A 26,086-nucleotide genomic window follows, 5' to 3' on the forward strand; every position below is an offset into this window, starting at 1 on the left:
CTGACCAGAAGTGTGAGTTTTCCATAGAGTTCCATTATTAACCAAAAGGTTAAGAAATGTAGGTCTTTCCACGACCAGTTCTGTCTCTTGACATCTGCGGGATCAACTCGCTAATTCCATCAATAGTAGACAACTTCAACCTGCCTTCGCTAGCTAGGTGAAGCTGCACAGAAAGAGCGGTACAACATCTCAAAGCAGTGTATCCATAGGCTGATCCGGACTTTGCCCCAGTGCAACCAGGATTGAGTTTATTCTCTGGGAAGACCACAATTATTGTTAATCAACTTGGGTGACATTTGTATCTACAGTTTCCACCCATTTATAAAGCTGGGAATTTAATGAAGCAATATTAGCAAAGCACCATTCTCCGGAGTAAAACAGCAGTGCTCCACACAATAATTAAAAACAACCAGAGCCCTGACCACTGCACTGTTCCCTACTACACCTAAAACTAGCCTGATAATGTGTCCATTGTGACAACATATCAAATTTCATTCTAAAATCCTTGCATGATTTTTTATCTGTATTTTTGTTTAATTGTCTATTATTGTGTTTTAAATATTTCATTAAATCATTTGGAATACACCATAATTGTAGCTGTGTATTATTATATATTGCTTTCTATTTAAAATATCATTGTATGCTGACTATATCTTCCTGTCATAGTACATAGGGATTTAGCACATGCATATTTGTCTCATAATACTCTGGGAGTTTCTGCTTCTATCTTAAGTGTCTAGTTACTTGCCCATTCCAAGCTGATTCTATTACACTTTTATGCCAATGCAATCCCCACAGACATGGCTGTAAGTAAAGTGTTAAAATGTTCTATAAACTCTGGTGTCAAATTGCAAAATAAGGCAAGTCTGGGGTCCATTTTAGGGATTTTATTGACAGATGGGATATGGGAAGACACTGAACTTTAGGTTATACAAGAAGAGACAGGAAAGAATCAGGTTCGGGAATTACCTTTCCTTTGGCTATAATGTAGAAAGTGCTTCCTTCCTCTCCTTCCCTGATGACATAATCCCCTTTGTCATAATATTCCTGACAGCAGAAGAAATAGAGGTCTTAATTCAGACATTGATTTTTCCAACCCACAAGACACACTGCCACCCGCAGTTCCACTTACTGGCATAGAGAACACTGCTTTAGTAATTATAGTATCTGTTCAATCAGCAAGACATAATCAGCTGCATGCTGCACACACAGAATTAGTGAGGATGATATGTGTTTTCTGAAAGAAAATCTCAACATGAACTCATGTTTTATTTAAGTCTGTCAGCAGACAAAAGCTGGTAATATTTGTTTACTATTTTGACATACCTCTGGGATATCCTGCAGCTTTTATCACAGGTATTAACAGAAAAAAATGCCAGAAATATTGCTGTGATCATAAACTTAATCCTATGTCACCACAGGGTTCATTGAGTTTTAACATTTTAACAGTTCTCCTGTGTCATTGTTTTAATAAAGATAAGATCCATATCCTGTGCTTTTTTACAACACTGTGGTTGTGTAGTTCCATAATTTATAGAGGGCTTTCAGCACAGAGTGTTTAAAATATTGTGAGCTAAAACATTACTATTTCACTTATCCTCTAAGACTTAAGAGGAAGCAAGAGACAGCAAAGAATACTGAATAACTCCATGACAATTATCTAAACAAAACACTGGAATAAAGGTTAAACTCAAATACTTAACTTTAATTACATAACACTGATTGCAAATTATGAAATAAAAGATCACCTTTAGTGAACGTAGCAAAATGTCTTATATTAGAATATTAGAATGCAATATTAAAACAGGAAAAATTAAATATAGTGACAATGTTTGTCATATTCTCAGGGAATGAAAACAATACAAAAGTAGCTCATTTCAAAAACAGCTTTTTTAAATTAAAACACTTTGAAGTTATATATTCAGATGAACAACCGTAATGCATAAAAACAACACAAATAAATAATACAATCTAGCATACGTAGGTTCAGATGCTAATAGCAATCTGTCATGTTCTTTCAATCATTCTCAATACATCACCCTCTCCCCAGTGGGATACAAAAATGTGATTGTTTATCACTTCACAGAGATGAAAAAGGATTTACTGCCAGTCTCTCTCATAACAACAAAATCAGACTACTTAAGAATCCCACAGAAATCAAATGACTAAAGAATATTATTGCAGCTTCTGTTTAATTGCTACATAATTGCAACATAGCAAAATGTAATAGCAACACAGCTATTGACAAAAGCTCAGAGTAGTCATCTGCATCTGAAACCTTTGTTGCTGCTGCTTCTCTTTATGCATTCCTTCTGCTACTGCATACATACCAGACTTCATTACCCACCCACAAACCCCCAGACATTCTATAATAACTCTTTAAGGACAGACTTAGATTATGTCACATCCAGTGCAGAAACAGCTATTGTCATTTTACCCAATTATGAAAATTAGGACTGTATTAAATAAATGAAATAAGATTTTAATTAAAGAATATTATAAGGACATTATTTGTGGAATATCAAATTACAAGAAATACTCAACTTTGCAAATTGTAATGTTTGCAAATGGGTGAAAAGACAGGACACTATCTCCATCAGATTTTAATGATATTTTCACAATAATATGCTGAAAGGGCTGTGCTTGTGGTTTAGATATTAAATTTAGTGATTATGTGTTGTCTAATTTTACAATATTAGTAAAATTGCTTGTTTTTTAAAGTTCTATATTATGGTTCGATAATAAAACTAGATGTTATAAATATAAATAAAACTATACTAAACTATTATAAAAATCTAAATCAAATTAGATATTGTGCCTTTGATCATTTTTTTTTGCCAATGTAATATGATAATAAATAAGATTCCCTGCAAACTATGGGATCCAAGCTAATCTTTTTATTTTGTGGAAACACCTTCTAACATTTCTGAATTAAACAATTCTCTACCAAGACAAACTTCAAGCCTTTTTAAAACTCTTAGCATTTAGAACTTCTGAATATTTGGTCTCACAGGCTGCCAAATATAATTCTAAAGTCACTATAATAATGTAGCTCATTATTATCTGAATTATTCAACTGAAACATCTGTGGTAGTATTAAGTTACATACTCAATATTCCACAGAGACTGAATATAATCAAGCCCATAAGAAATTAATGAATAACAGAATTCTCCCAAACCACCCATGGGACAAGAAACTGAAAGGAATGTCCCTGAAGTTTTCATTGTAAAAGTATTTTAAAAGGCTATTATAAATTCAGCTGAGGAATCCCTATATTTTATAGTCATAGTTCTAAACGCAACAGTATCAGCTGTTGAGCTTCACTGGCAGTCACAGTTTCATGTTTAATTGATCATACTTTACATAGATGAAAAAGCAGTACAATTTGTCTCCAATTGGCTAGTAGTCACTGTAGGTGTGCTAATGGCAGAGTTCATAACCGTAATGATTTTGTTTGTTACAATAAAACACACTGTGTTTCAACATAGACATTAGAAGATTACAATAAAATATCGGAGACCATAAAATAAAGATATTTAAAGACTCTTGACAATAAAATCCATTAAGTCTAGTATATAGTATAACCTCAGGAGGTCTGGTGCAGCACTTTTGGTACAATGCATCACAGTGTGGAGGGGGAATTAATGAGACTCCTGAGGCTGGGAATACAGTAACGCCATTGTTGGGAATTGAAAAAAGATGCAGTTATTTTATGGTTGTTTCTGTCTGATGGAATATGTCTCATACTGCATGTATTTCTTTGGGTTTACAAAAAAACAATAGATTATAGTGCTAGCTTCTTAAAAAGTTAAGTTAATTGTAATTAAAACATGATATCGTAACCATGCTTTATGGGTGCTGAGAATTCTCTGTGAACATCCACTTTTACAAAATTAATTTAAGCTTTCTTTCTTTTTTGCTGTCCATTCGTAAGCTCTTAATCATCTTGGCTTTACATCTATGATTCTTGTATCAGTACAGAGTCACTAGATGAGGATATGTGTATTTCTTTAAAGAACGCAATATCAGGGCCATTTGGTGTTTTTCAACTTGTAAGTCTCACGATGCAAGCGAGACAATCAGATTTGATCATAAAACTTATGCAAATATAAGCAAGGTTATACTTGACAAGCTGAAGGGATTGCTGCATTAGTTGGTTCAATTTGTTTGAATTAGTCAGTCATGTACAGTTTTTAGGGAACAGTGATCATATTCAGAGGAAGACACCATCCAGATCTGAATCAATGATATGGAATATAGGGCTCAGGCAACGCCCCAAACAAAAAACTTTTTTCAAAATATTTTGTGGGCTTCACAGCAAAAACTTTTGTCTTGCTCTCAATGATAAATCTTAGAAGTAAATGCATATAATCAAGACTGATTAAACCACTATAACCCATTTTACCATTAAGGGTTGTAATAACAGAATCCAGCAATGTGAAGGATCAGAGTCAAGCGTTCAAGAGATCAGAAAGCAAGCACTTCACTTGATTGACCTTACACTATAAAGACTGCAAACATGAATTTTCTTGGCCATCAAACCTGTTCAGTTCAGCTGATGGGAAACATTTGCTTATATTATTAGGAGAAATGTCTGAACTTACCACTTCCAAGCAGTCAACTATCTTACAGAGTTTGTCTTCTGGCAAGTTGGCTAGCAGAGAAACACTTAAAAAACAACAAAACAAATTTTAAGTTTACTGAAAAAGAAAACATATGACTAAAGATTAACACAAACTTACTACTGAGTTACCTTCGCAAAAAGTTTCTGTACTGCTCATGTCTTGCTTGAGCAGTCCTTCTTGTAATGTTCTGGAACACTTCCCGGTCCAAGGCCCATGTTTTGACATTGGTGACAGCTACAACAAGATATTATGTGTGTAAGGGAAACATATTTTTTCATATTATTCATGTAACATATTCTATGCACATATTCTACCTAGAGCTCCATAAATAGCCCAACTCAGAGAGTATAGCCATAAAATATCATAGTCCCAAAGAAACAACAGATGTTTCCATTTGTCTAAGAACAAAGAACCAGAGGCAACTGTTTTGGGTGTCTGCCTTCAAGTTCCAGCATGCCAAGTATTCAGATTAATTTATAGTTCTTCAGTACTTTGTCAGCTAACATCAATACCAAGGTAATTTTTTTAATTTAGTTAGGAAAATAAGCTCCTCTGATTTTACCTAAAAATGAGGTACAGTGCCCACAAATGAACAAATTCTGAGTATTTTACCTTTCATAAGAATTATACATGAAAACATTAAAAAGAAACTTTCAAAAAGGGGTAAAATATTCATAAAACAACATGCTATTTGACAAAAATATGACTTGTATGCAAAGTATAAATCTACCTGATTCTTCAACATTTGAAGTGTAGTACGTCCTAGGAATAAACATTTCAGACAATACTGTATATACCTTTCTCTGAAATAGACAAGTAGTTTGTATGGTTCTAGAACAAGAGAGTTTGTTTTGTAACTTGTTAAGAGTTCTTTTAACAAGTAACAACAGTAATCCATACAATTTAATGTATTTAGATTTTAAGATTTTTATTATTTTTGGAGTATATTAAATTTTGTTTGAATAAAGTTCCTCATGAAACATTCATTCTAAAATTGCAAAGTAATGTGTATGCTCAGATTAATAGATTAAACCAAAATGACGGACATGGGCGTTTTGAATGGCTGCATCTGTACATTTACTCTTTATACATTTTACCATTCTGTAGGTATTGTGCCACTACGATTTCTCATAAAATGCAGTTGTAATGTTGTACTGTGATTTACATTTGACTGACACAATGTCCTTGGATTCAACTGCACAGAATGACCAATTAATAAGATCAGCATTAAGGTGGACATGGCTTCAGATTTCATGAATAAATCTTGCTACACCAAATACGATTATGTGCTTCCCCAAAGGCACAGTTATAGCAGAAGAAAAATGTGTAATTAAACCATCATATCAACAGATCTTGTTGTTGTCAAAACATCTCTGTTCATGGAATAAGAAGTGTGGTACAAAAGGCGAAATTTCTCAAAATCTTTGTTTCACATTATGATTAATAATAGTATTTTGATTTGTAACATAATTAATTTTATTTTGTTTTTATCTGATTAGTTTAATTTTTTTATTGGAATTTTAATATTCCAGAAATAAATACACTGACAGTTGTATCAGTTGACAGTTGTTGGCTGCCCACAACAGGGGTATAAGTTCTAAGCAGGTCCTTTATAACACAAAATATAAAGTGAAAAAGATGTTTTTTATTCAAAGAACTCTTGTCCTGTGGTGAGCTTCTTCCAACTGGTCTCTGGGGAAAAGAACAATCCACTTTGGGGAAAATACAGCTCTTCCCACAGGGCTGTGGGGAAAATTATAGAGCTTTTTCCGGATGAAATAATTAGCTACTGTATGACACTGCCCTTCTGCCTGAGCTGGAGAGGAAAATAATAGCAAAGAAAGTGAAGCCCTCCAGCCAGAGCTGGGGAACAATAATAGTCTGCAGCAGTTCTACAGAAAAATAATTTAGCAGTAGCCCTTTAAATTAGTGCTGGGGAAAAATAAGTTAGGTGTAGAGCTGCCTTTTCAGCTGGAGCTGGGGAAATATTAATTCATAATTGGCCTTCAGACAAGAAACAGATTCAGTTGGCTATCTTTGCCCACCAGTCTGTGCTGGATAAAGGCTGGGCAATCTAACAGGGCTCCACCTTGGATTGATATGCATGTCAACACCATTTTCTTCCCTGCTCAGTGATCCACTGATACTGTCAGAAGCAGGATGCACAATTCATCCTGCTCCAGTGATTGCTGGTGTCCTGTCAGCCACACTGTAATCTTCCACCATGTTAGGCAATTCAGCTTTGAAAAAAGGCGGGTCTAAACCACAGGAAAAGAAACACTTCATGACATCACACAATGTAGTCGTATCAAAGTAAATGTTGTAAATGTCTGCATTAATTTTACTTTGGCCCTCATTAGTTCACTTCACTGCTCTAGAATAATACAATAGTCTGCATGATGTACAACTCTGACATCTGACATCTCTGAACACGCTGTTTTCCATGAGGTCTGTAAAAGGAAAAACAGCATACTCCAATGAATAAAAAGCTGGCACAATCCCAGATATTCTATGGCCCACAGAATAATCTCTGATCTGTCAACATATTATTTCTTTGCAAATCATGCAATGATTTTCATGCCGTTAGCTACATCGTTTTCTTACAGTACGGGTTATTTGTTACTAGAATTTCTTGTGATACAGTATAGCCACAAATATCTGAAAACGTAGATGTGACCATTGTGGATGGATAGATGTACGTAGATGTGACCATCCTGGGCTAACGCTTTGTCAACCAGGACATAGCCTGTCCCTCACTTAATGATTTCCTGAATTCTCTGCACTAGTCTGTTGTTTGTCGAAACAACACATCTTATTCTCTGGGCAGCTTAGTTCATGTATTATCAGTCAATAAATCATGTTTACAATAATTTGATTCTAATGACAAAATATTGTAGGTGATGTGGAGTTTTAATTTACTGTAAATATCAGAATATTGTTACAGTAAATTGTAAGAGCACTTGATGACTGTTAGGAACTCATCAAAAATAATAATTTACAATTTCACAGATGGATTCTAAATATACAACATACAATTTATTGATTTTAAACCAGAACATACATAAAGAACAAACAAAAAGAATATATCAGTGACAATCTGCTGTGATACAAATGGCTAATACTTCACTCGGGGATTACAAATTAACACATTGAATATAAGGAACAAGTAATAGGTTTATTATATGCTGAAAAAAAGAAGAGAGATAAAACAACGTTTCGGCCCTGGAGCCTTCTTCAGGTGTCGTGTTTTTTCTCTCTTCTTTTTTTCAGCATGGAATAAACCTATTACTTGTTCCTTTGCAGCCTACGCATGCTGACGCAGCTACCCACCTGAACTACATTGAATATAACATGTGTTATGGTCTACCTCACAGGTTCAATATATAACTGCATTACATTTACAATTATATTACAGGTATTCCGTATGCATTTACTCTCATGAACTAAACATCAAATGTGTATGGAATAATGTAACTCTTCAGAATTATAATATAAATAAAGTTTTATACTCAAAGATTCATTGGCCACACGTCCTTGATGAGTTAAACTTTCCACTGGTAAGACAGGGCTTGGAGTTGGTCCATGGTCCACTTGCAGCTGCTCTGTTCTGATAGGAGTCCCCGTACCAGAAAGGAGAGGGGGAGCTATGCCTTGCGTTGCTTAGCAGCTCTGCCTTAGTTAGCTTCTTGCTGAGTTTCTTAAAAAACACTATGTAAAACAGTCTGTGCATGCAGTTTGTTCTCCTTGCAGTCCAGCCGTAAGATATGGGAAAACGTGGTTCGTCCCACCTATAGCTTGGTATTGAATATGCTTGGATATTCAATGTTGACAAAAAAAGAGAGTCCAACTGTCTAATTCCATTGATCAGGCAAAAATAACAGTCAATTCAAGCTAACAAGACTTTTTTTGTTGCAGAAATAATATCTGTACTTTACTGACTTACTCTGGCCTGGTGTCTTGAAGAAACGTTTATGTCCTGACTCAGACTGCTTGCAGTCACATGGTTAGAAAAGTCAGATTGCCAGTTTAAGATAGAGAGATAAAGAGCTAGTGAATTAACCAACAAAAATGACTTTGATTCCCACTTTTAAAATACAGCAACACAAGTTAGAGATTGGCTTAGATGCTGTCGGGTTTTGTTCTAGAACACAACTTGCAGATCTCTCACTGGTGGACCTACCTTTGACCCATGAACCCCATGACCCCATGAACCTTGGACCCATGGTTTTGTGAACAAAAAAGACTACAGATTTGATTTAGTCTATCTGCGATATATACTGATGAAAAAAAAGAAACGCAACATCTTCTGGAATAAGAATAGCATAGTTATATCTCATGTAATTTCACAAAAAGTTATAAATTTGTTTTAAGCCCTTTAAACAGCAATACAGCTTGTGCAGTGAGGCATTGCAACTTGCCAATCACAAGAAAAGCTTGTTAAGTGCACTTTTACCCAACAAGGTCTAGGTGGAACAATGCTTTATCAGGTCACCTTTAAAAAGGCCTTAATTCAAAACTTAGGTCACTACAAGAAAAAGGCCATAGTTAGTCAGTTTTCTGTGCATTCCATAATGCCTCGAATGTCACCAGAAGCAAGGGAGAGGGCCATTGGCCATTGCTGCAGGCAGGTATGTCATGTGCCAGCATTGCCAGACACTATGGAGTAAGCCGCTCCACTGTGTCCCAACTGCAGAGAAGGGTTCAGCAGACCAGCAGGAGAGATGACCGTCCAGGATCCGGTCACCCTCGAGTGACTACACCAGAGCAGGACCCACACATCAGACTGGTCCATCTGAGATATCGTTTCAGATCTGCTACTCATAATGCCGCTGAAACTGCTTTCAGACACAGTGCCTGAATCAGTGACAGGACACTGAGGCTCCATGCTCAAGGTGACCTGTCAGAGGCCTTCTGCTCACACCTCCTAGACATCACACCGACTGCCTTGGGCCAGACAGAGGCTGCGATGGACTCGTCAGCAGTGGCATCAGGTCCTCTTCACGGATGAGTCACTCTTCAGCCTGTTCCACGCAAATTATATGTTGGGAGGGCCAGAGTATAGAGGAGGAGGTGTTGCGTTTCTTTTTTCCATTAATATATGATTACACTGTTAGGCACTGATACATTCTCTTATCTTTGGGGCCTCTTTAGCCACAGTCCTCTGTATTTTGGATCTAGCTGTCTGGTCAAGGCACACAAAGATTACCAGAGAACTTAATAAAACTTAATTCTACGTGTAATAATAGGTCTTGACCCTACAGTATTAGATGAGATATCAATATTATTCTGAGAATAATAAAATGTGAAACAAGGAGCAGAGGAGTTTTCAATCTTTGTGCTCTGATAGAGAGAAGTATAGTGCATAATCATGTCAGACTGGCAAAAGTCAAACCTCACAGGCAAAGGAGTCACCAGAAAGGTCTGGTTTATAAAGTTGATTAATCCCAACTCAATTAAACATGAGATGCTCTTTGAAGAATGATGCACCTAGGCAAAGCAGGCACTTTACAAGCGATTACTGAGGGAACATCTGAAAAGAACCCTACAAGAGCCCATCTATTATGACCAGAATAATGTTGTATCAATGTCATTCTTTGATTGCAGTTTCATGAAATCTCATACTTTAACTAGACAGAGCTCCCATTCTTCTTAAGGCCTTTGACATATTGAAAATGTGACAAAAGCTATTAGTTGGAATACTCACTGGCTGTATTTTAATGTTTTTCATTATATTTAAGTATTTTAACATTTCTTACTGTATATGCAATTTCAATAATTATGTAGAGTATGATAGTTTTTTTAATATTTTTTTCTTATATGCATGTCTTCCCTATTTTCCATAACAATTTTTTATTATAAACCAAATATATTTTACCTCTGACTGATGCGGTCCTGGTGCAGTTATATAATATTGCCAATTCACCAAATGCAGTCCACATAGATATTGTTGTTAATAATTTGCTCTGCTGAAAGACATCCAGGTGTCCCTCTGTGAAAGGAATATGAAAAAACATTACTCTTCTATTTTGATTTGGATTGAGAGATAAGTACATTATCAATTGCCATATTTTGCTGCATATTTTCTGACTAGTAATGAATGCTTTAATCTCCCAACTAACCATTATCTGGTTAAACATATATGTCAAAGGATTTCTGAAAAAAGCTCACATTTTATCACACTCAAGGCCAAATTTGAAAAATGTATGAGAAATGCTAAGTAAATAAAGGCTGTTGCAGGAAGCCTAATCGAAACAAGATTACTTCCATTATTGATTTAACCGCCCTTAAAGTCTTCAATTGTTTAATTCAATGGCACAAATTTAAACTGTCTGTTTAAATAAACACAGAACCACTTTTCATCTTCTTACATGCAATAAGACGTCTTTTGTGCTGGCTTATGTTTGGACATAAACACTAGAATATGCACAAAAATAAAGCTTTTAAATATTAATTTAAGACCAGGTGCTAAAAATTTTAACACATGCCATTTAACCATTACACATACTGTATATAATAACACTCATTTTAGACATTCCTGTAACAAGGGTGAAAACATTTTTAAAAAATTATATTAGGAGTTTAGCCAAATTATTATTATATTTACATATATCTTTTAGCATAAAAAAGCATGCACTTCAGTTCCTTGTGTGTGGCACATACTGACATTAACACATACACACTCACACCAGCGCCAATTTTTACAGAGGCCAATTGACCTACCAGTATGTTTTGGGACTATAAACTGGAAAAAACCCACATAAACATGGGGAGAACATTCAAATTCCACACAGACTTGAACCCAGAGCCCCAGCGCTCTGAGTCAGAAATGCTAATTGATTTGCCACCACATCACCAGAAACTTATCTGACCTTTCCAAAATTAAAGGCATTTGACACCATTCAGAATTAGAAAATGAAACAAAATTTGTACAGGGCAGCAAAGTGGAGCAGTAGATAGCATTGCTTCCTCACAGCACTCAGGTCCTGGGTCCTTAATACCATGCTGAGAAACCTGTGTGTATTTAAATGTTCACATTGTGTCTGCATGAGTTTTCCCCAGGTGATAAGGTTTCCTCCCACATCCCGTTGACATGCTGTAAAGATTAATTGGCATCTCTAAATTACTACACCTATATTTGTGAGGCTTAATGTGTGTGTCATGCAAGAAACAGGGGTTTTGTCTAGGTTTTCACTCTGCATTGTGTCCTGGACTGGCCAGAGTAGACTCTGGTGCATTGCTAACTTCAAAGGATAAAACAGTTACTATATTATAATTACAATTTCTACACTTTATTGGTTTCTTGTTTTCAGAAAACTCTGTAAGCTGTATTCTTTTTTCATTGGTTATAATCTTGGTTCAACACAACAATTAAAGCTTTCCTGCAGTTCTCTCCTAATTATACCTGCTGCGATATCATGAGGGGCTACCATTAACTTTTAACCTATTCCAAAATGGGAATCTTTATATGTAGTGTTAACTGTAGTAATAGTGTATAGTAATACCTTATATGTAATATGTCTTCATTTTTAGTTGTCCATATCCTGTATTATTTTTCTAATTGTTTTCAGTACCTGCCAGAACAAATAAATGATTGCCAGGTTCCCCCTGCTTGATGACATATTCTCCTTGGTTGTAGGTTCTCTCATACATGCACTCCACCATGTCTCGGATTTGCTGCGTCTCTAGCCTCTTAAGAAACTGGTTCTTATTGAGAGCTTCTGTGATCAGTTTCTTCACACTGTCAAACACAACAAATAACTGTGAGTGCCAATGGAACAAAACAAAAATAAAATCACTCCTGTTATACAGTATATATCAAATCTCTTAAAAAAACATCTACCTCTAAAGCCAACTGTTATTAAACAGATAATTTCCATACCACAGCTACATGAGCTCATTGGGACACAGCTTATATTATCCATGGTATGAAAAGCATGAAAAAGCATCTCCTTCCTTCATCCATCTAGTCCATCTAGATCCATCTATTCCATCCAGGGGTAAAGTACCTCTTCCAAGGTACAACAGATGGATTGCAGCAGGGACGTAAACTCACAAACCTCCAGTTTCTAGACCAGAGGCTTACCTACTATTCTAACTTGCCCTCAATTGTTGTTAAAGGTAAAGATATAGCGTTTATGACATTTTATGGATCTTGAATTTAACTCAGATTGTTAAGGGTTATATATCACTTAAAAAGTTAGAACTGCTGAACAGAGATCTGGACTTTTGCAGCAAGACAGTACATTCAAATTACTCGTCCACAGGTAACAATAAAGTTACAGCTAAAAACATCTGCCCAAAAGAAACTGGATTTGATTAAATGTTTACTGGAGCCATTAAATTAATTATAACATAATCCCTACAGCATTTCTGAAAAAATCTTTGGCTTCTTTAAGACTGTTTGAACAGCATTCTCCAACATTGTAGGAGAGGTACGTTTATTGATACACAGTGAATAAAATTCATCTGCATTCTTCTATTCTATAGGCCATACACAAACCTAACTATATCTTTAAAATAAGACTGTGGACTTATTGTTTGCTTACAAGTTACAGCATCTTGCTTTTTAGCAAGATTACTAGTAGATTTGTCTATCTGAAGGAGGTTTTCATTTAAGTGTGCTTACATGTATTGTAAGAGACAGATGTGAGGTTTTCTGTGTGCATATGTGTTCAGTGCCCTAAGGCCATTTTAACAGATTGCAAGCTTGCTTTGCCAAAGGACAGGGCAGGGGTTACAGAGCATTTCCACATTCAAATGAAAGGGGAAATTGAATTTTAAACTACTTATTTTTATCTAATCTGTCAGCCAAATTATATTACATGACAGGAAAATCCTTGTTATGAACATATTGGTACCGGTAATAACCCAAGCATTTTCTTTTACTTGTCACTATCTGTAAGAATGCATTAACCAGATGATTACTACTGTTTTCTTCTTTTAGATTAAACCATCCAATAACATACCTGAATACATACTGTAATTTCACAATAGTGAAGTGTCTTAAAACTTCATATATCATTTAAATCCTCACAGGAATTATTTTGTGCAACTAAGAAATTAGCTAGTCAGTTTTGAAAAGCTATATAATCATTTGACCAAATGTTAAAACATTACAGAAATATTGTTTTTTTAATAACTGAAAAAAATGAAATTACAAAGATCTCTAGTTGTCAAAGGATTATTGCTGAATGCTTAGAATTTACATTTCAAGAATATAGCTATTTTTATTATATAATCATTTTATCAGTTTCTGGGTTTCCACAGTATAAGTTTAAATAAATATTTAAAGTTTAAATAATATATTTTCGTGAATTATACAGCAAAGAAAAGGAAATACAAATATGAAATGGTTTGAATGAATTGTAAGTGTAAATAATATGGGAGGTACATTGTACATGTAGAAACTAAAAGCTCTACAATCTATGAAGCTATATTTCAAATTGACTGTGAATAGTAAGTAAACACATGGTTAAAATGCTTAATAATTAAAACAGTTCTTTTTAAGCCTTTCAATTATATTAATTTGCTTAACTTAATGTTAGTTTCATGCTTTTTCTGTTTGAATGACTAGCCACTTACAAAATACTTGACACCGTTCATTTTAAACATTATCAAGCATACGTTTCAGACAGAGACATTAAAGCAGGAAGAATGAATCCCAGCATGGTTCTTTTATGGATTGAAAAGCATATGGCAAACCATAATAATCACATACTGTGAACATTTCTATTAACATAAACATGAAAAAAAGCATGTAAAAAAAAGTTTAAAACAAACTTTTAAACGAAAGACTAATAGACCTGGAGGAGTTAAATGATGCTCAAGCTGCCTGACTATATTATCAAAGAAAATTAAACAACTTACAAATATTACATGAAACCACTGGATATTCTTAATAATAAATACAGTGATACAGTGTGGTTACAATACTGTAACCACAGGGCTGTGGGTCTCATCAAGATAAATGGACTGAGGAATGAACGGATGGAATACACCAGAGTATAATATTATCTGAAGCAAAACCAACTTTACATTACAGAATTATTCAAATAACAATTATTCTTCTGTCTATTTTCCAAGCAAATTTGGAAGCTCAAAGCAACTTTAGTATCACGTTGTGGAATCTCAAGACCTTTCCTGAAAGTAATCCAATTGCACACATGCCTGATGATATAGCAGTTCCTTCACTACTGTATAGCAAGAGAAGGGTATATACAGTATCAGACAGTACATGTACAGAATATTTAAATGCACATATGCACATATTAGCCCAATGCCAGGGGGATTCCTGAAGAACCGTTGTATAATGACACAGTCCAGACTGAAATCAGTAATGTCTGTACAATGGAGTTCAAGCCATAATGCAAACAAGTGCTTTTACTTTTTTAACCACTTGGGAGTGGTTGGGAAGTCGGGGCAAGTGATTGCCTGTGCTGTCTCATTTTTCTTCCAGGGATTACCTCATATGTTGGAAATTTGAGATAAAAGACTAAACTTGGGGTGGCAAAATGGATCAGTGGTTAACAGTGCTGCCTTGCAGTGCTGGGGTCCCGCATTCAGTTCCTGGGGTATTAACTGTAGGGAGTTAGAATACTCTTCCTATGCATATGAGGGATTGCTTTAGGTACTCTTGTTTCCTCCCACAGAATAAGACCTACTGGTAGGTTAATTGGCTCCTGTAAAACATGGCCCTGGTGTGAGAGTGTATGTGTACATGTACCCTGTGATGGACTAGGATTCTGTCCAGGCTGTATGGTTGCAGGGTTAGACTCTGGTGTTCCCCAATACCTGGAATGTGAGTAAAGTGATTTTGAAAATGGATGGATGATTTTTTTATTTCCCTTTGAAATTTCCCTTTCTTCTTAAAGAGAAAGTAAGGACTTCTGGTATCAAAAGGTCAGGTTAGGAATTATTTATTTAAAAACATCGCTTGCTAAGGAACAAAATATTATTTTGATAATTTAAGGGATCCTTTGTATGATGTACAGTATATTCCACATACGCTTAAAAAACAACATTTTATTTTCTCAAAGAGCAGTGTAAGTTAACATGTAGTGTCTGTTCTCCTGCTCTATTGATGAATCTCAATTCTTATGAAGAAAAGAAATGCCAATTACTCTGTGAGCTATGGAATTCAGTCTTAACCATGCCTTACTGAGCAAAAATAGGACTTAGAGTTACACATCCAGATGGTCAGTTTCACCTATAGAAAAGACTAGTAACCACTTATTTAAATTTTCCAAATATCTTCCAGTCACAAAGACAAATAAAGGTCTTATGAAAAATGACACTAGCAACAGAACTGGAATATAGTGGTATCAGCTGTTGACCTTGCACAGCCACACTGCCTTGCAATTTGCAGAGTTTTCCCAAAAGACTATTTAAAAGACATACTACACGCTCCAGGAAGATAGATACAAAAAATGTTTTTATCAGAGGCTTCCAGAAATAAAAGAAAGGAATCAGGACAAATAAAAAAAGTGATTTGTCCTTTTCATTCTTTAGATTAATTTAAAAGTATTTTTTGCTTTGAATAACTTCTAGCTAGCTTTTGAATAACCACAGAAATTAAAAAATGATGGCCTTTGTCTTTCACATGCATATTCTACTTACTCTCTGCATGTGCATTAATATATGTGTATAGAAAAATTCAATGTGTATTTTACTATTAGTTTTCCCAGTTTGTACATATCATTACAGGATATAATAGCAACCCAGGAGCTAGCTGCCCTATTTCTTCACTGTCCACTAAGTACACAATTCCTCGATTTCACATTATAACAGGGGTGCCCAACCTTTTTTAATGTAAGATCTACTGTACCTTTTCATTTGCCAGTCCAGCGAGATCTACCAGTGTGAATTTGAAGCTCTGATATAGGAAAAACAGACTGTGATCACATCAGTACAATAACGATACCCATCACTAAAATGCAAGTAATGTTCCCCATATTAGAAAAAAATAATATCCTACCTTAATGTGAGCATTGGCACTGAGAAGCATACTTGAGAACACTTATCATTTTTTTTAACGTGTTGACACTGCTGTTGACTCAATTACATTTTTATTTTTACCCTGCAGCTCAACATTCAGCTCATTCAGCAGTTCAGTCAAGTCTGGGAGGAATGTTAAATCCAGTAGCATCTGGTCATCCTCTAATTGGGCATATTCACCATGTTTTGAGGACTTGGGAAATTCTTTGATTTCAGGCAACAGCTGTCTGAACCTCACTGAAATTGTTTTTTTTAAATCTCAAAACAGCAACTCAGTAGCCTCAGCAAACGCCTTTTCTATTCCATGAATGACTTTGTGTTTAGCCAGGACGTGGCACATACTGAACGATGCAATGACTGCCGCTTTCTCTCTTGTATTAGGCCTCTACTGCTACTAGTTGAGATTTTAATTTTTCCACTTTTCTTTTCCATTACTCACTTTTAGTGGGAAAGTCCACAACATACGTTTTGTGTGCAGTTTTGAAATGTTGTTCTATATTTCACTTTTTTGCATAGATGCTAGCATTGCAGATTTGAATGTGAAAGTACAAAAAATTATCATGCTCCCATTCCTTGTGGTAACGGTACGTTTTCGGTCTCTTTGATTCATCATTTTTGCTCAAACACTACAACTATCAATAGGCAGTCAAACTTGACTGTTTCGCTTCACTATGCACTGTAGCGGCAATAACCAAGAGAACATTCTTGGGTAGCACTCACAACACTATTTATTGAGCTCCAGTAGCCTTCTTTTCAGTGTCAGCCTGCACTCAGGGAAAATACTTTTACAACCCATTTGACAAGGGTTAAACACACACAAGGGCAGTAAAATGTACAACATTACATCCAAAGATCTGAATGAATTTTTAGGCTATCAAAAAAAGTAAATAGTCAAATAGCCCATTTATTGTTTGCCAAACATTGACAATCCACATCAATCGACTGGTTGGGCACCCCTGCATTATAATATGTAGATACAAAGTCATTTATATTGATAACTGCTTTAGTGTGTTTGACTATGACCTATCTTTCATAGCACTAAATCTTGAAATATCCATTATACTAAAAGTCAAGAGACACTTACTAAAAGTCAAGAGTTTCAGAGGAAGAGTACATGTGACTCAATGGACACCATTAAGTCCCCAGTATGATTTCCTGACCCAGAGATGTAATCCAAATACTATTTGATTAGATTAGATCCCGCTGTTTCTATCTTCTGAGATCTGACAGAATCAGATCCAAGGGTGGTATGGCTGTGATCTACAGAGAGGTCTTTTGCCTTCAGTGGAAAATCTGCGGCCTAGACTCAAATGAGTTTCCATTCTTTGTAGTTTCAAAGGATGTATCAGCTATATGAAAAGGTCAAAGACAGCAGTATTAAATTCTCAATGAACAGTTCGTTAACATTATGAACAAATTTCCCAATAAAAATGAACATTTCCTAAAACCTGCAAAAATCTTAATCGTGTGTTTAAGAACATAGATTTGAATAGTTTGACACCCCAGCTATACCCAGTAGATGAAAGATAGTACTGAAGAAAAGGGCGTAAGCTTACCTTGAATCTTTCCGAACCCTGACTTTCTCGAAAGAAAACTTGGGAAATCTGCTAGTGGAGGCGGAGGTGGGCTCTGCTGACACTCCTTCTTTTGCACCCTTCCTCTTGTTCAGGGTGTGACTGAAAAAATCACTGACATGCTGGCTGAATCTGACTTTGAGTGGTGAGGGATGAAGGCTCTGACCACCTTGAGTTTTTACAACATCCTGAAGCTTGTTCAGCTGTATGCACTTGTTTTGTAGCTCCTCAGTAAGCTCAGAAATAACTGTAGTCTGCTTGACAAGCTGCTCCTGAAGCCCTTTGATTTTGTAATCCTTGTCACGAAGCTCTTCATCTTTTCTTTTGCTTTCCTTTTCGAGATCTGAAACTTTAAATCTGAGGATTTCAGATGTGCCCTTGACATTAAGGCCAGTACCAGCATCTTTGAACAGCTTGTTTCCATTGCCATTAAGAGAAAGACTCACTACAGTCCTGTCTGGTTGCTTTATTTGTTTTGGTTTCACTGATCCATTCCCCATTCTATTTGAGGACCTGGAAAAAAGTACAAGATCATTTTTAACTTCATGTAAGGAGCAGAGAAATGTTAAAGATAAAAGTACATAGTATAAAGTATATATGGATATTGCTACAAAGATTTTAAGCTTTAAGTGCGGTAGACTTTCTGATCTGTAGCACCTCTGATAGAAGTCTGTTTTCCTTTGAGTTCAGGCACAAAGAATATACATCTTGAAATGTCTGCCCTGTTAATAGATGGATGTCTGAAACTCAGCTTTAGTTTAGAATTTAGTTATTCTGGGTACAGAAAATAAGCTAAAAGACTAAATTAACATTTTTAAAATTGATGTTTCTGGTGTTTGGTTTAGTTGTATTCAAAATTGAGGAAAATATTGATTTCCTTACCATCTGTTTTTAGACCAACTCTCTTGCAAACCATTTTAGTGAGGAGGTCGGAATTGGTTGCTTATTGACTAAAAAGAATCTGGACTTAGGAACAGTTAGGACAGTATCAGGTACTTAGGATGACGTCACCCCACGTCATCCTAAGGAGGAAAACTTCAGAATTATATGTACCTCTCTCAAATCCATTTAACACTACTTTTAACCACTTGAAAAATAACAACTGTAAAATAATTCTATCATTTTTGTACTTACCACAATTTGTACAACTGGTTTGTAACAAATTGCTTTGATATACTTTTTTGATACAGGACTCTGACTATCCACAGCATGCATCTTGTATACTAACATTCTATTACAAATGATTGAGGATTTACTATCACACAACTGGACCAGGTTAAGTATTTATTACTGCAAACTAAACTGTATTGTGGGTCTTATGATGCTTTCTTTCACTAATTCACTATTAGATATGAATTAGAAGTTCAGCATGGAAGATACTGAAAAAGACATATTTCAGTATGACTTGTAATTGATAACTGGTCATTGCTAATTCTTACCAATAGATCATGTTAAAGCCAATATTATTTAATTGGAAAAAACATCATAATTTAAAGGATGTTGATGACCATTGTAAGACACTTGATAATGTCTATATAGTCTAGACCACACTTTGACTGACACAAAACTCTGATCTACTTTCTAAGGCTGATCTACTTTCATCAAGTACAGTCATAATTAACTAATGAGCCAGGCTGTTTCTTACAACAGGAGATTTATGTTCACACAGAACTTTTAAAAAGAGACCTCACATTAAGATCCTATATTCCCAATATGATGTGCTTTTAAACTAATCCTCATTTATGAGAGACGATTTCTTGAATACTATCACAGTATATTTTTTTCCTCATATATTCTTTTTCATTACACATTTCATTGGAATTTACTGGGTATGTATGCAAGCTACCGTTTATTTTTTTAAATGAGTACAGATGAAAAGATATATATATATATCTTTACTGTCAGTGTACCAAGCTATTTTTGTCTTACTAAACGCTGTATCTGAAATAATAACGCTACTTTAAAACCATCTTGAAAATCTTTACCGACAGAAGACCTTTTACTTAACAATTACTGAAAACACAATCATCCCTTCACAAACATTATTTGGCTATGGTTAGACCATGTCTGACAAAACAAAAATGAACTCGCTCAATTTTTTCTGTCATTTCAGAACGCCTAATAGGGGTTGTTTTTCCGGGAATCAATATTTTAATGCATATTTTTATTTCTAGATTCCTGTTTTTTTTCTCGAATTTAGTCTTACATTTAGAAACTGATATCAAGCCTTGTCAAAATGGTCAAAACTAACTTGGGCTACTTTAGAATTTATTTTTCTTATATCAATTTACCGTAGTAGTACATTAAGTCGTTTATGTAATAATGAAATCATTGTACTGAACAGTAGTGAATGAAAATTGTTACTCGAGTAAAATTAACTGAATAAACAAACTAAATTGTGACTTGTGTTACATTCAATATTTATATTGTCATATAGTTGTCTTTTCAAACGCATTTGTCGATATGCTGCTTTTATTATCCTGATCCTGTTGCACCTGTCGTAATTTAAAACACTGCACTTAAACTCTTGAAAAAAAATTCAACTGCAATGCATAATAAAGTAATAAAGTATTTGAATCAACAACACTGCTAGATAAACTTTGTTTAATAAAATGTTTTTACTTACGACAGTTCAGTGACGTCTAGTCCGCTTTTAAAAGCATTCATATATTTCGAAATAATACGAGCAAAAAAAAAACTTCGCTAGCTCAGTGAAATCGATTCCCTTAATTTACAAAAACGATGTCTTGCTCTTTTCAAGAACAGACCGTGTTTTCTGAGATGAAACAAATCCTGTCGCCTGACACGCTATTTCGCTGGATTCTCTTGGCAACCTACAATAGATAAGGCTAGTATTTAGCCCTCTGACCATTTGCACAGTTATCAGCGTAACATAATTCTTGCATTTTTTTTCAAGTGATGTATCAGCGATCCTTTTGCTTGTTAATATCCAATAGTATAAGAGAAAATCTAACAGTAGAATTTGACCTGGGGTGTCACGTGAGGTGAGCAAGTGGTCATGTTTAGCATTAACTACAGTATGCTTGAAATGGATTGAAGTATTTTGTTATTCTTACTCTGTCGCTATAAACATAAAATACATCATTTCTAAGTTACCCTGTTACTCGTGAATTAAAGAAAGAAGAAGAAAACGCTTTTTCTTGTGATCTTCAGCGTAGTCTGATAGCTCATTATATTACTGTATTATACATTTCTCTGTAATCTGTTATGCTTAAGTAAGTACTGAACTGTACGTCCTTAACTGTCAGTATTTGGCTCATGGAATTTCGTTATTAGTCAAAAAGAATATGTTGGAATAGTGGATGAAAAATGGTTTTATGAAATTAGGTAATTCCGCGACACATTTTTCTGAACTAAAGATGTTTATCTTGATTTTTCAACAATGTTGTGGAAAAACAGCTAAATTTGTTGTAAATTCGTGGAAATAACCATGATTGTGTTTGTTATTATACTACTAATAAATAAATAGTATAAGAGTATAAAATTATAAGTGTAAAGCATGAGTCTCTTCTATCACAAATAAGTAAAATGACAAAACACTTACAACACTGATGTAATGGAACACTATACTGTACATAATTGGTGTTTGATTCCTAAATCAATGGTCCTGGGGATGTTACAGTATATTGCCTCCCTTCTTGATTTCAATAGCTAATGTCTTGTAACTGCAAAAACATGCAGGGGTCCAAATAACAATTTGCATCAAGTGTAATTGATACTGAGAAATAATCATATACAGGTTAGTGAAATCAATATTTTTTTTCAGTGGGAGAAGGATGACATTATTGTCTAAAGCTAAATACCTGTTCAAAAGGATGTGTTTGACCTTCAAACCTTTTTAAATGTTTATTTATTATAAGCTGACATAATTCACTTCCTCTCTCTGCTTAACCTAATGATCCAAACCTCTATCTTTATTATCTTCTGGTTTTCAGAGCAATAACTAAGGTCACCATGACAGCCTTTTTCAAGCCAAGCAACATACCAGATATGTGCTGAAACAAGTATGTTCAAATTCAACATAGAAGGAATTTCCTTGAATACCTGTAAATCTCGCAAGCATTTTGAAAATGCACAACATTAACTTCCTCACCTAACTGAAACCAGTGCTCCCAAGTGCACCAATCACACCTTTATATAAAATAACAGTTGCGTAACTAAAAAGCCTTTAGTTACAGGGCCCCTAGTTTATGGAACAGTCTCCCACCCCATATTCGGGATGCCGAGTCAATCTCAGTATTCAAATCCAGACTGAAAACCTACTACATCAGCCTATCCTATTCACACCTTACATTATAGCCTGATGCAACCATGGCTGCTAGTGTTGCTGTACAGGCAGATGCATCTGTGCTGACCAAGCTATCCCATTCTCCTCCCCACATGTCCTGATGGCACCTGGGCTGGGCACAATCTGAGTTGGATGCTGCCATGAATACAAAAGGGACATTGTGGATATATCTATGGTTTAGGAGGAATTTACTGGTCTACAGAGATCTGCATGGAGTACCAACACAGAGAAGACATGATGGATAGATGGACTAATACCCTCATTCATTTATTTCCTTTTTTTAATTATATAATGTTAGCATGCCCAAAGGGATTGGGGAACCAGTTGACCTCGGATCCCTAGAGGCTTTTTCTCTCAATACTAAGGAGTTTTTGGTTCCTCTGCTCCGTTGTTTTCTGGTCTTCTCTTCTGTATTGACAAAATGTATGGTCACTTGCATTGTGGGCCAACCTTGTTGTGAAAGGCGCTATATAAAAAATAAATTGAGTTGAATTGAATTATATACAGAAACTATCTTCAGGGAAGAATATAGCTACAATGTGGTGAAAAAGTAAGTACATCCCCTTAAGATCTTAGGGTTTAACATATTTAGACATACTTGAAAGTCTTAATAGTAGATAAAACTAACCTCATTTAACAAATAACACAAGAAAATTCTACTTTGTCATTATTTTAAAAAATCTTTTACTTTGCTTCTTGGTGTGTAAAAGCCAGCGGGTGGCTGAGGGGAAAAAATGATCCATCTGCAAGAGACAGAGATGATGAAAAGGGTTTCATGTCCAGGAGGATGCAGAAGGGCTGGCAGAGAAATCCGAGTGAGTTGTAGGCTTGGGGTGACTAAGGTAAGGTTATGAAGGCAGAAACAATGAAAAAGTGGGTGATGATACAGAGATACAGGACTGCCACTGTACTGGTGCTGAAGGAATAAAAACACAGAACTGGCGGGATCAGCACACAAGGGAATATTTCATGACCTGAATCTGCCACAGGAAGTGCAGGCAACTGATAACTAATTTGCAAGTTTTGGTAATCCATGGCACAAGAGAACAATTTGAGTCAATGTAGCTTGAATAACAGAGCACCAAGGGAGTAGCAAGTGGGGTTTGTTACTGTAATTAGCTTCAGGTTGCTGTAAGAGCCAAGCTCCTCATGCGAATGCAAACTGTCCCTGTAGAAACAGTGGACTGGAAGTTCTGCCCCATCCAGGGATAACAGTGCCCCCATCCCCCCTTAAAGGGCGACTTCTGGATTCCTGCGGAACCAGATATGGAAGGCATGGGCCATTCAGGGATGGGGCCCAGGAGCACTCCTCGGGACCACAACTTCTTCAATGGACCAGATATCGTAGACTGTTCTGTATCCTTCAGGAGTCTAGGATCCAGTGTGCTTTGGGTTCTTCCTCTCCCTTCACAGCCAGAGTGGGCACCCTGGGTGGTGCTAGAGATCCCAGTGTGGGTTTGACAAGCAAAATATGGATTGCTGACGAAGCTGGAGAAGGGCAAGTCAGTAGGAGATAGAGTCCACATGCTCCTTCATCTTACAGGGCTCGACGAAACTTGGAGGTAACTTTCTTGATAACAGGTGATGGCGAAGTTATTTGATGGACAACAATATGCATTGACTGAGACTGAGAGAAGGAGTGACTGAGGAGGTTGGCTTTCATGGTTCTCCAATCCCCCTCCAGATCTTGTTAAGCCCTGTCAGTAGCAGTGATAACCATGGAGTATTGGTTCAACCTGAGGAGAGGGGGTTTGAACCCACACTAGCGTTCAGACAGGGACATACCTGTCATTGTGTTGAAGAAGGTTGTCTTGGAAAACTCAGCCGAAAGAAGAAGAGAGTCCCATTGAGCAGGCCACTATATATTCTTTGACATCCACCCTCAGGAAGCTCACCTGAAATGTCTACCAGAGAGTTCCAAGAAGCACCTTTGGGCACCGGGGTGCACTTCTATCTTCTAACTGAAGTGGGGCCCCACCCAGGTCTGGCCTGTGGGGACACAAAAGTTTGTCTCAGCAGAGCATGTGGAGGAGCTGGGGTTTTAGCTGTAGCTGCCGAAACTGCCCTTTCCAACTCTTAAAATGACCCCAAAAATTAAATCCTCTGGAATAATGGGAGTGGTACTTTTGGGAGGCTGGTCTCTTAATGTGTCTCTTAAAAGGCATTGGCTTTGACAATCTTGCTTCCTGGCTAATAGGAGATAGAAAAATCAAACTGGGAGGACAGCGAGGCCTATTGTGCTTGTCTTTTGGTGCCTTAAGGTATTCCAAGTTCTTATAGTTGGTGAAGACCATAAAGGGTTTTTGTGTTTCATCCAAAAAGTTTTTCCACTCTTCCAGGACTATTTTTGTTGCAAGAAGATCCTCATTGTCACCATCATAGCTGCACTCCACCAGAACGATTTGTAGGATAAGAAGGAAATCTGGACTGTGAGCTAATGAGTTGCTAGAGGACTGCCCCTACTCCCACTTCTTAGTGTCTAATTTGACCTCATATGGGTATGAGGGATCCAGATGGTAGAGAATGAGTGTTGAGGTGAAATGGCTCCTCTAAGGCCTTCTGCACTCTGAAGATCCAACAGCTCCAACCTGGTCCCTTTTTGGTGAAGGCCATAATCTGAGCTACCATTGTGCTGAAGTTCCAAATACAGTTGCAGTAGTAATTGGTCAGCCCCACAAAGCACTGGATTTGCCTAATGGTGGTGTGGTTGAGCCAGTCCATTTTTGAAGCAAGCTTACTGGAATCCATCTGAGTTCCTGTGGAAGACAGTATATACCTCTGTCCAGTGAAACTCGCGCTTGGCATAGAAGCAGTATTCTCTGAGGCATTATAAGACGTACCAGACGTGTCCAATATGTTCTTTTAGGTTTCTAAAGAAGACCAGAATATCATCTAGGTAGACAGTGACGAACATGTTTGCAAAGTCCCAAAGGATGTCGTTCATAAGGTGTTCGAAGATGACCAGGCTATTATACAGGCCAAATGGCATTATGAGATATTCGTAATGCCCAGAGCTGGTGTTGAAGTTCACATAATGCAGACCAAGTTGTAAGCACCTCTGTTGTCAATCTTAGTAAAGACCCGGGCCTTACTGGCCTTCTCCAGTGGCAAAGTGTACTGTTTTATTTTGATGATTTTATTAAGGATACAAGGGTGGAGAGATCTGTCTTTCTGCTGGACAAAAAAGAAACCAGCCACTGCAGGTGAAGTGAAGGGACAGATAAATCCTGTCTTTAGATTCTCCTGAACGTACTCCTTCATCACTTCAGTTTCTTTGAGAGAGAGACCAATGACTCGAATCCTCAGGGGAGTGGTCCCAGGTAGGAGATCAATTGCACAACTGTACTTCTTGTGTTTGCACTTTGGTTTTGTTGAACACAATACTCAGCAGGGAGACTTGTCTACATATATGCCACCTAGACACATTTGCTTGAAGGCGAGTTGTTGGTAGGTGGACACCTATGCCAAGAGTTCCTTTGCTTCCCAGGCCATTCCAAGACCACAGAACTTTGATGCATTCTGCATCTAAGAGTCAAAGCAGTCAAGGATACTGCTCCAGTCTTCTTGCAAATGTGTTCCTGGC

At 36.4% G+C, this 26,086-nt stretch overlaps 1 protein-coding gene across 1 annotated transcript in view; it reads right to left on the reverse strand.

Annotated features, from left to right (window-relative positions):
- prkg2 (protein kinase cGMP-dependent 2) overlaps positions 1-21,257 on the reverse strand; it is a 44,597-nt gene extending 23,340 nt beyond the window's left edge. The window contains exons 1-7 of the mRNA XM_015364474.2: positions 20,821-21,257; positions 18,177-18,707; positions 12,198-12,364; positions 10,502-10,615; positions 4,755-4,860; positions 4,606-4,669; positions 970-1,047 (exon numbers count right to left, since the gene is read on the reverse strand). Of these exons, the coding sequence (XP_015219960.1) occupies positions 970-1,047; positions 4,606-4,669; positions 4,755-4,860; positions 10,502-10,615; positions 12,198-12,364; positions 18,177-18,707; positions 20,821-20,861 (1,101 nt within the window). The 5' untranslated portion in view covers positions 20,862-21,257. The remainder of the gene's footprint in view (positions 1-969; positions 1,048-4,605; positions 4,670-4,754; positions 4,861-10,501; positions 10,616-12,197; positions 12,365-18,176; positions 18,708-20,820) is intronic.
- Between the last annotated feature and the right edge of the window lie 4,829 nt (positions 21,258-26,086).

This window comes from Lepisosteus oculatus, chromosome 3, assembly GCF_040954835.1.
Source record: "Lepisosteus oculatus isolate fLepOcu1 chromosome 3, fLepOcu1.hap2, whole genome shotgun sequence".
In the NCBI taxonomy this organism is placed as follows: domain Eukaryota; kingdom Metazoa; phylum Chordata; class Actinopteri; order Semionotiformes; family Lepisosteidae; genus Lepisosteus; species Lepisosteus oculatus.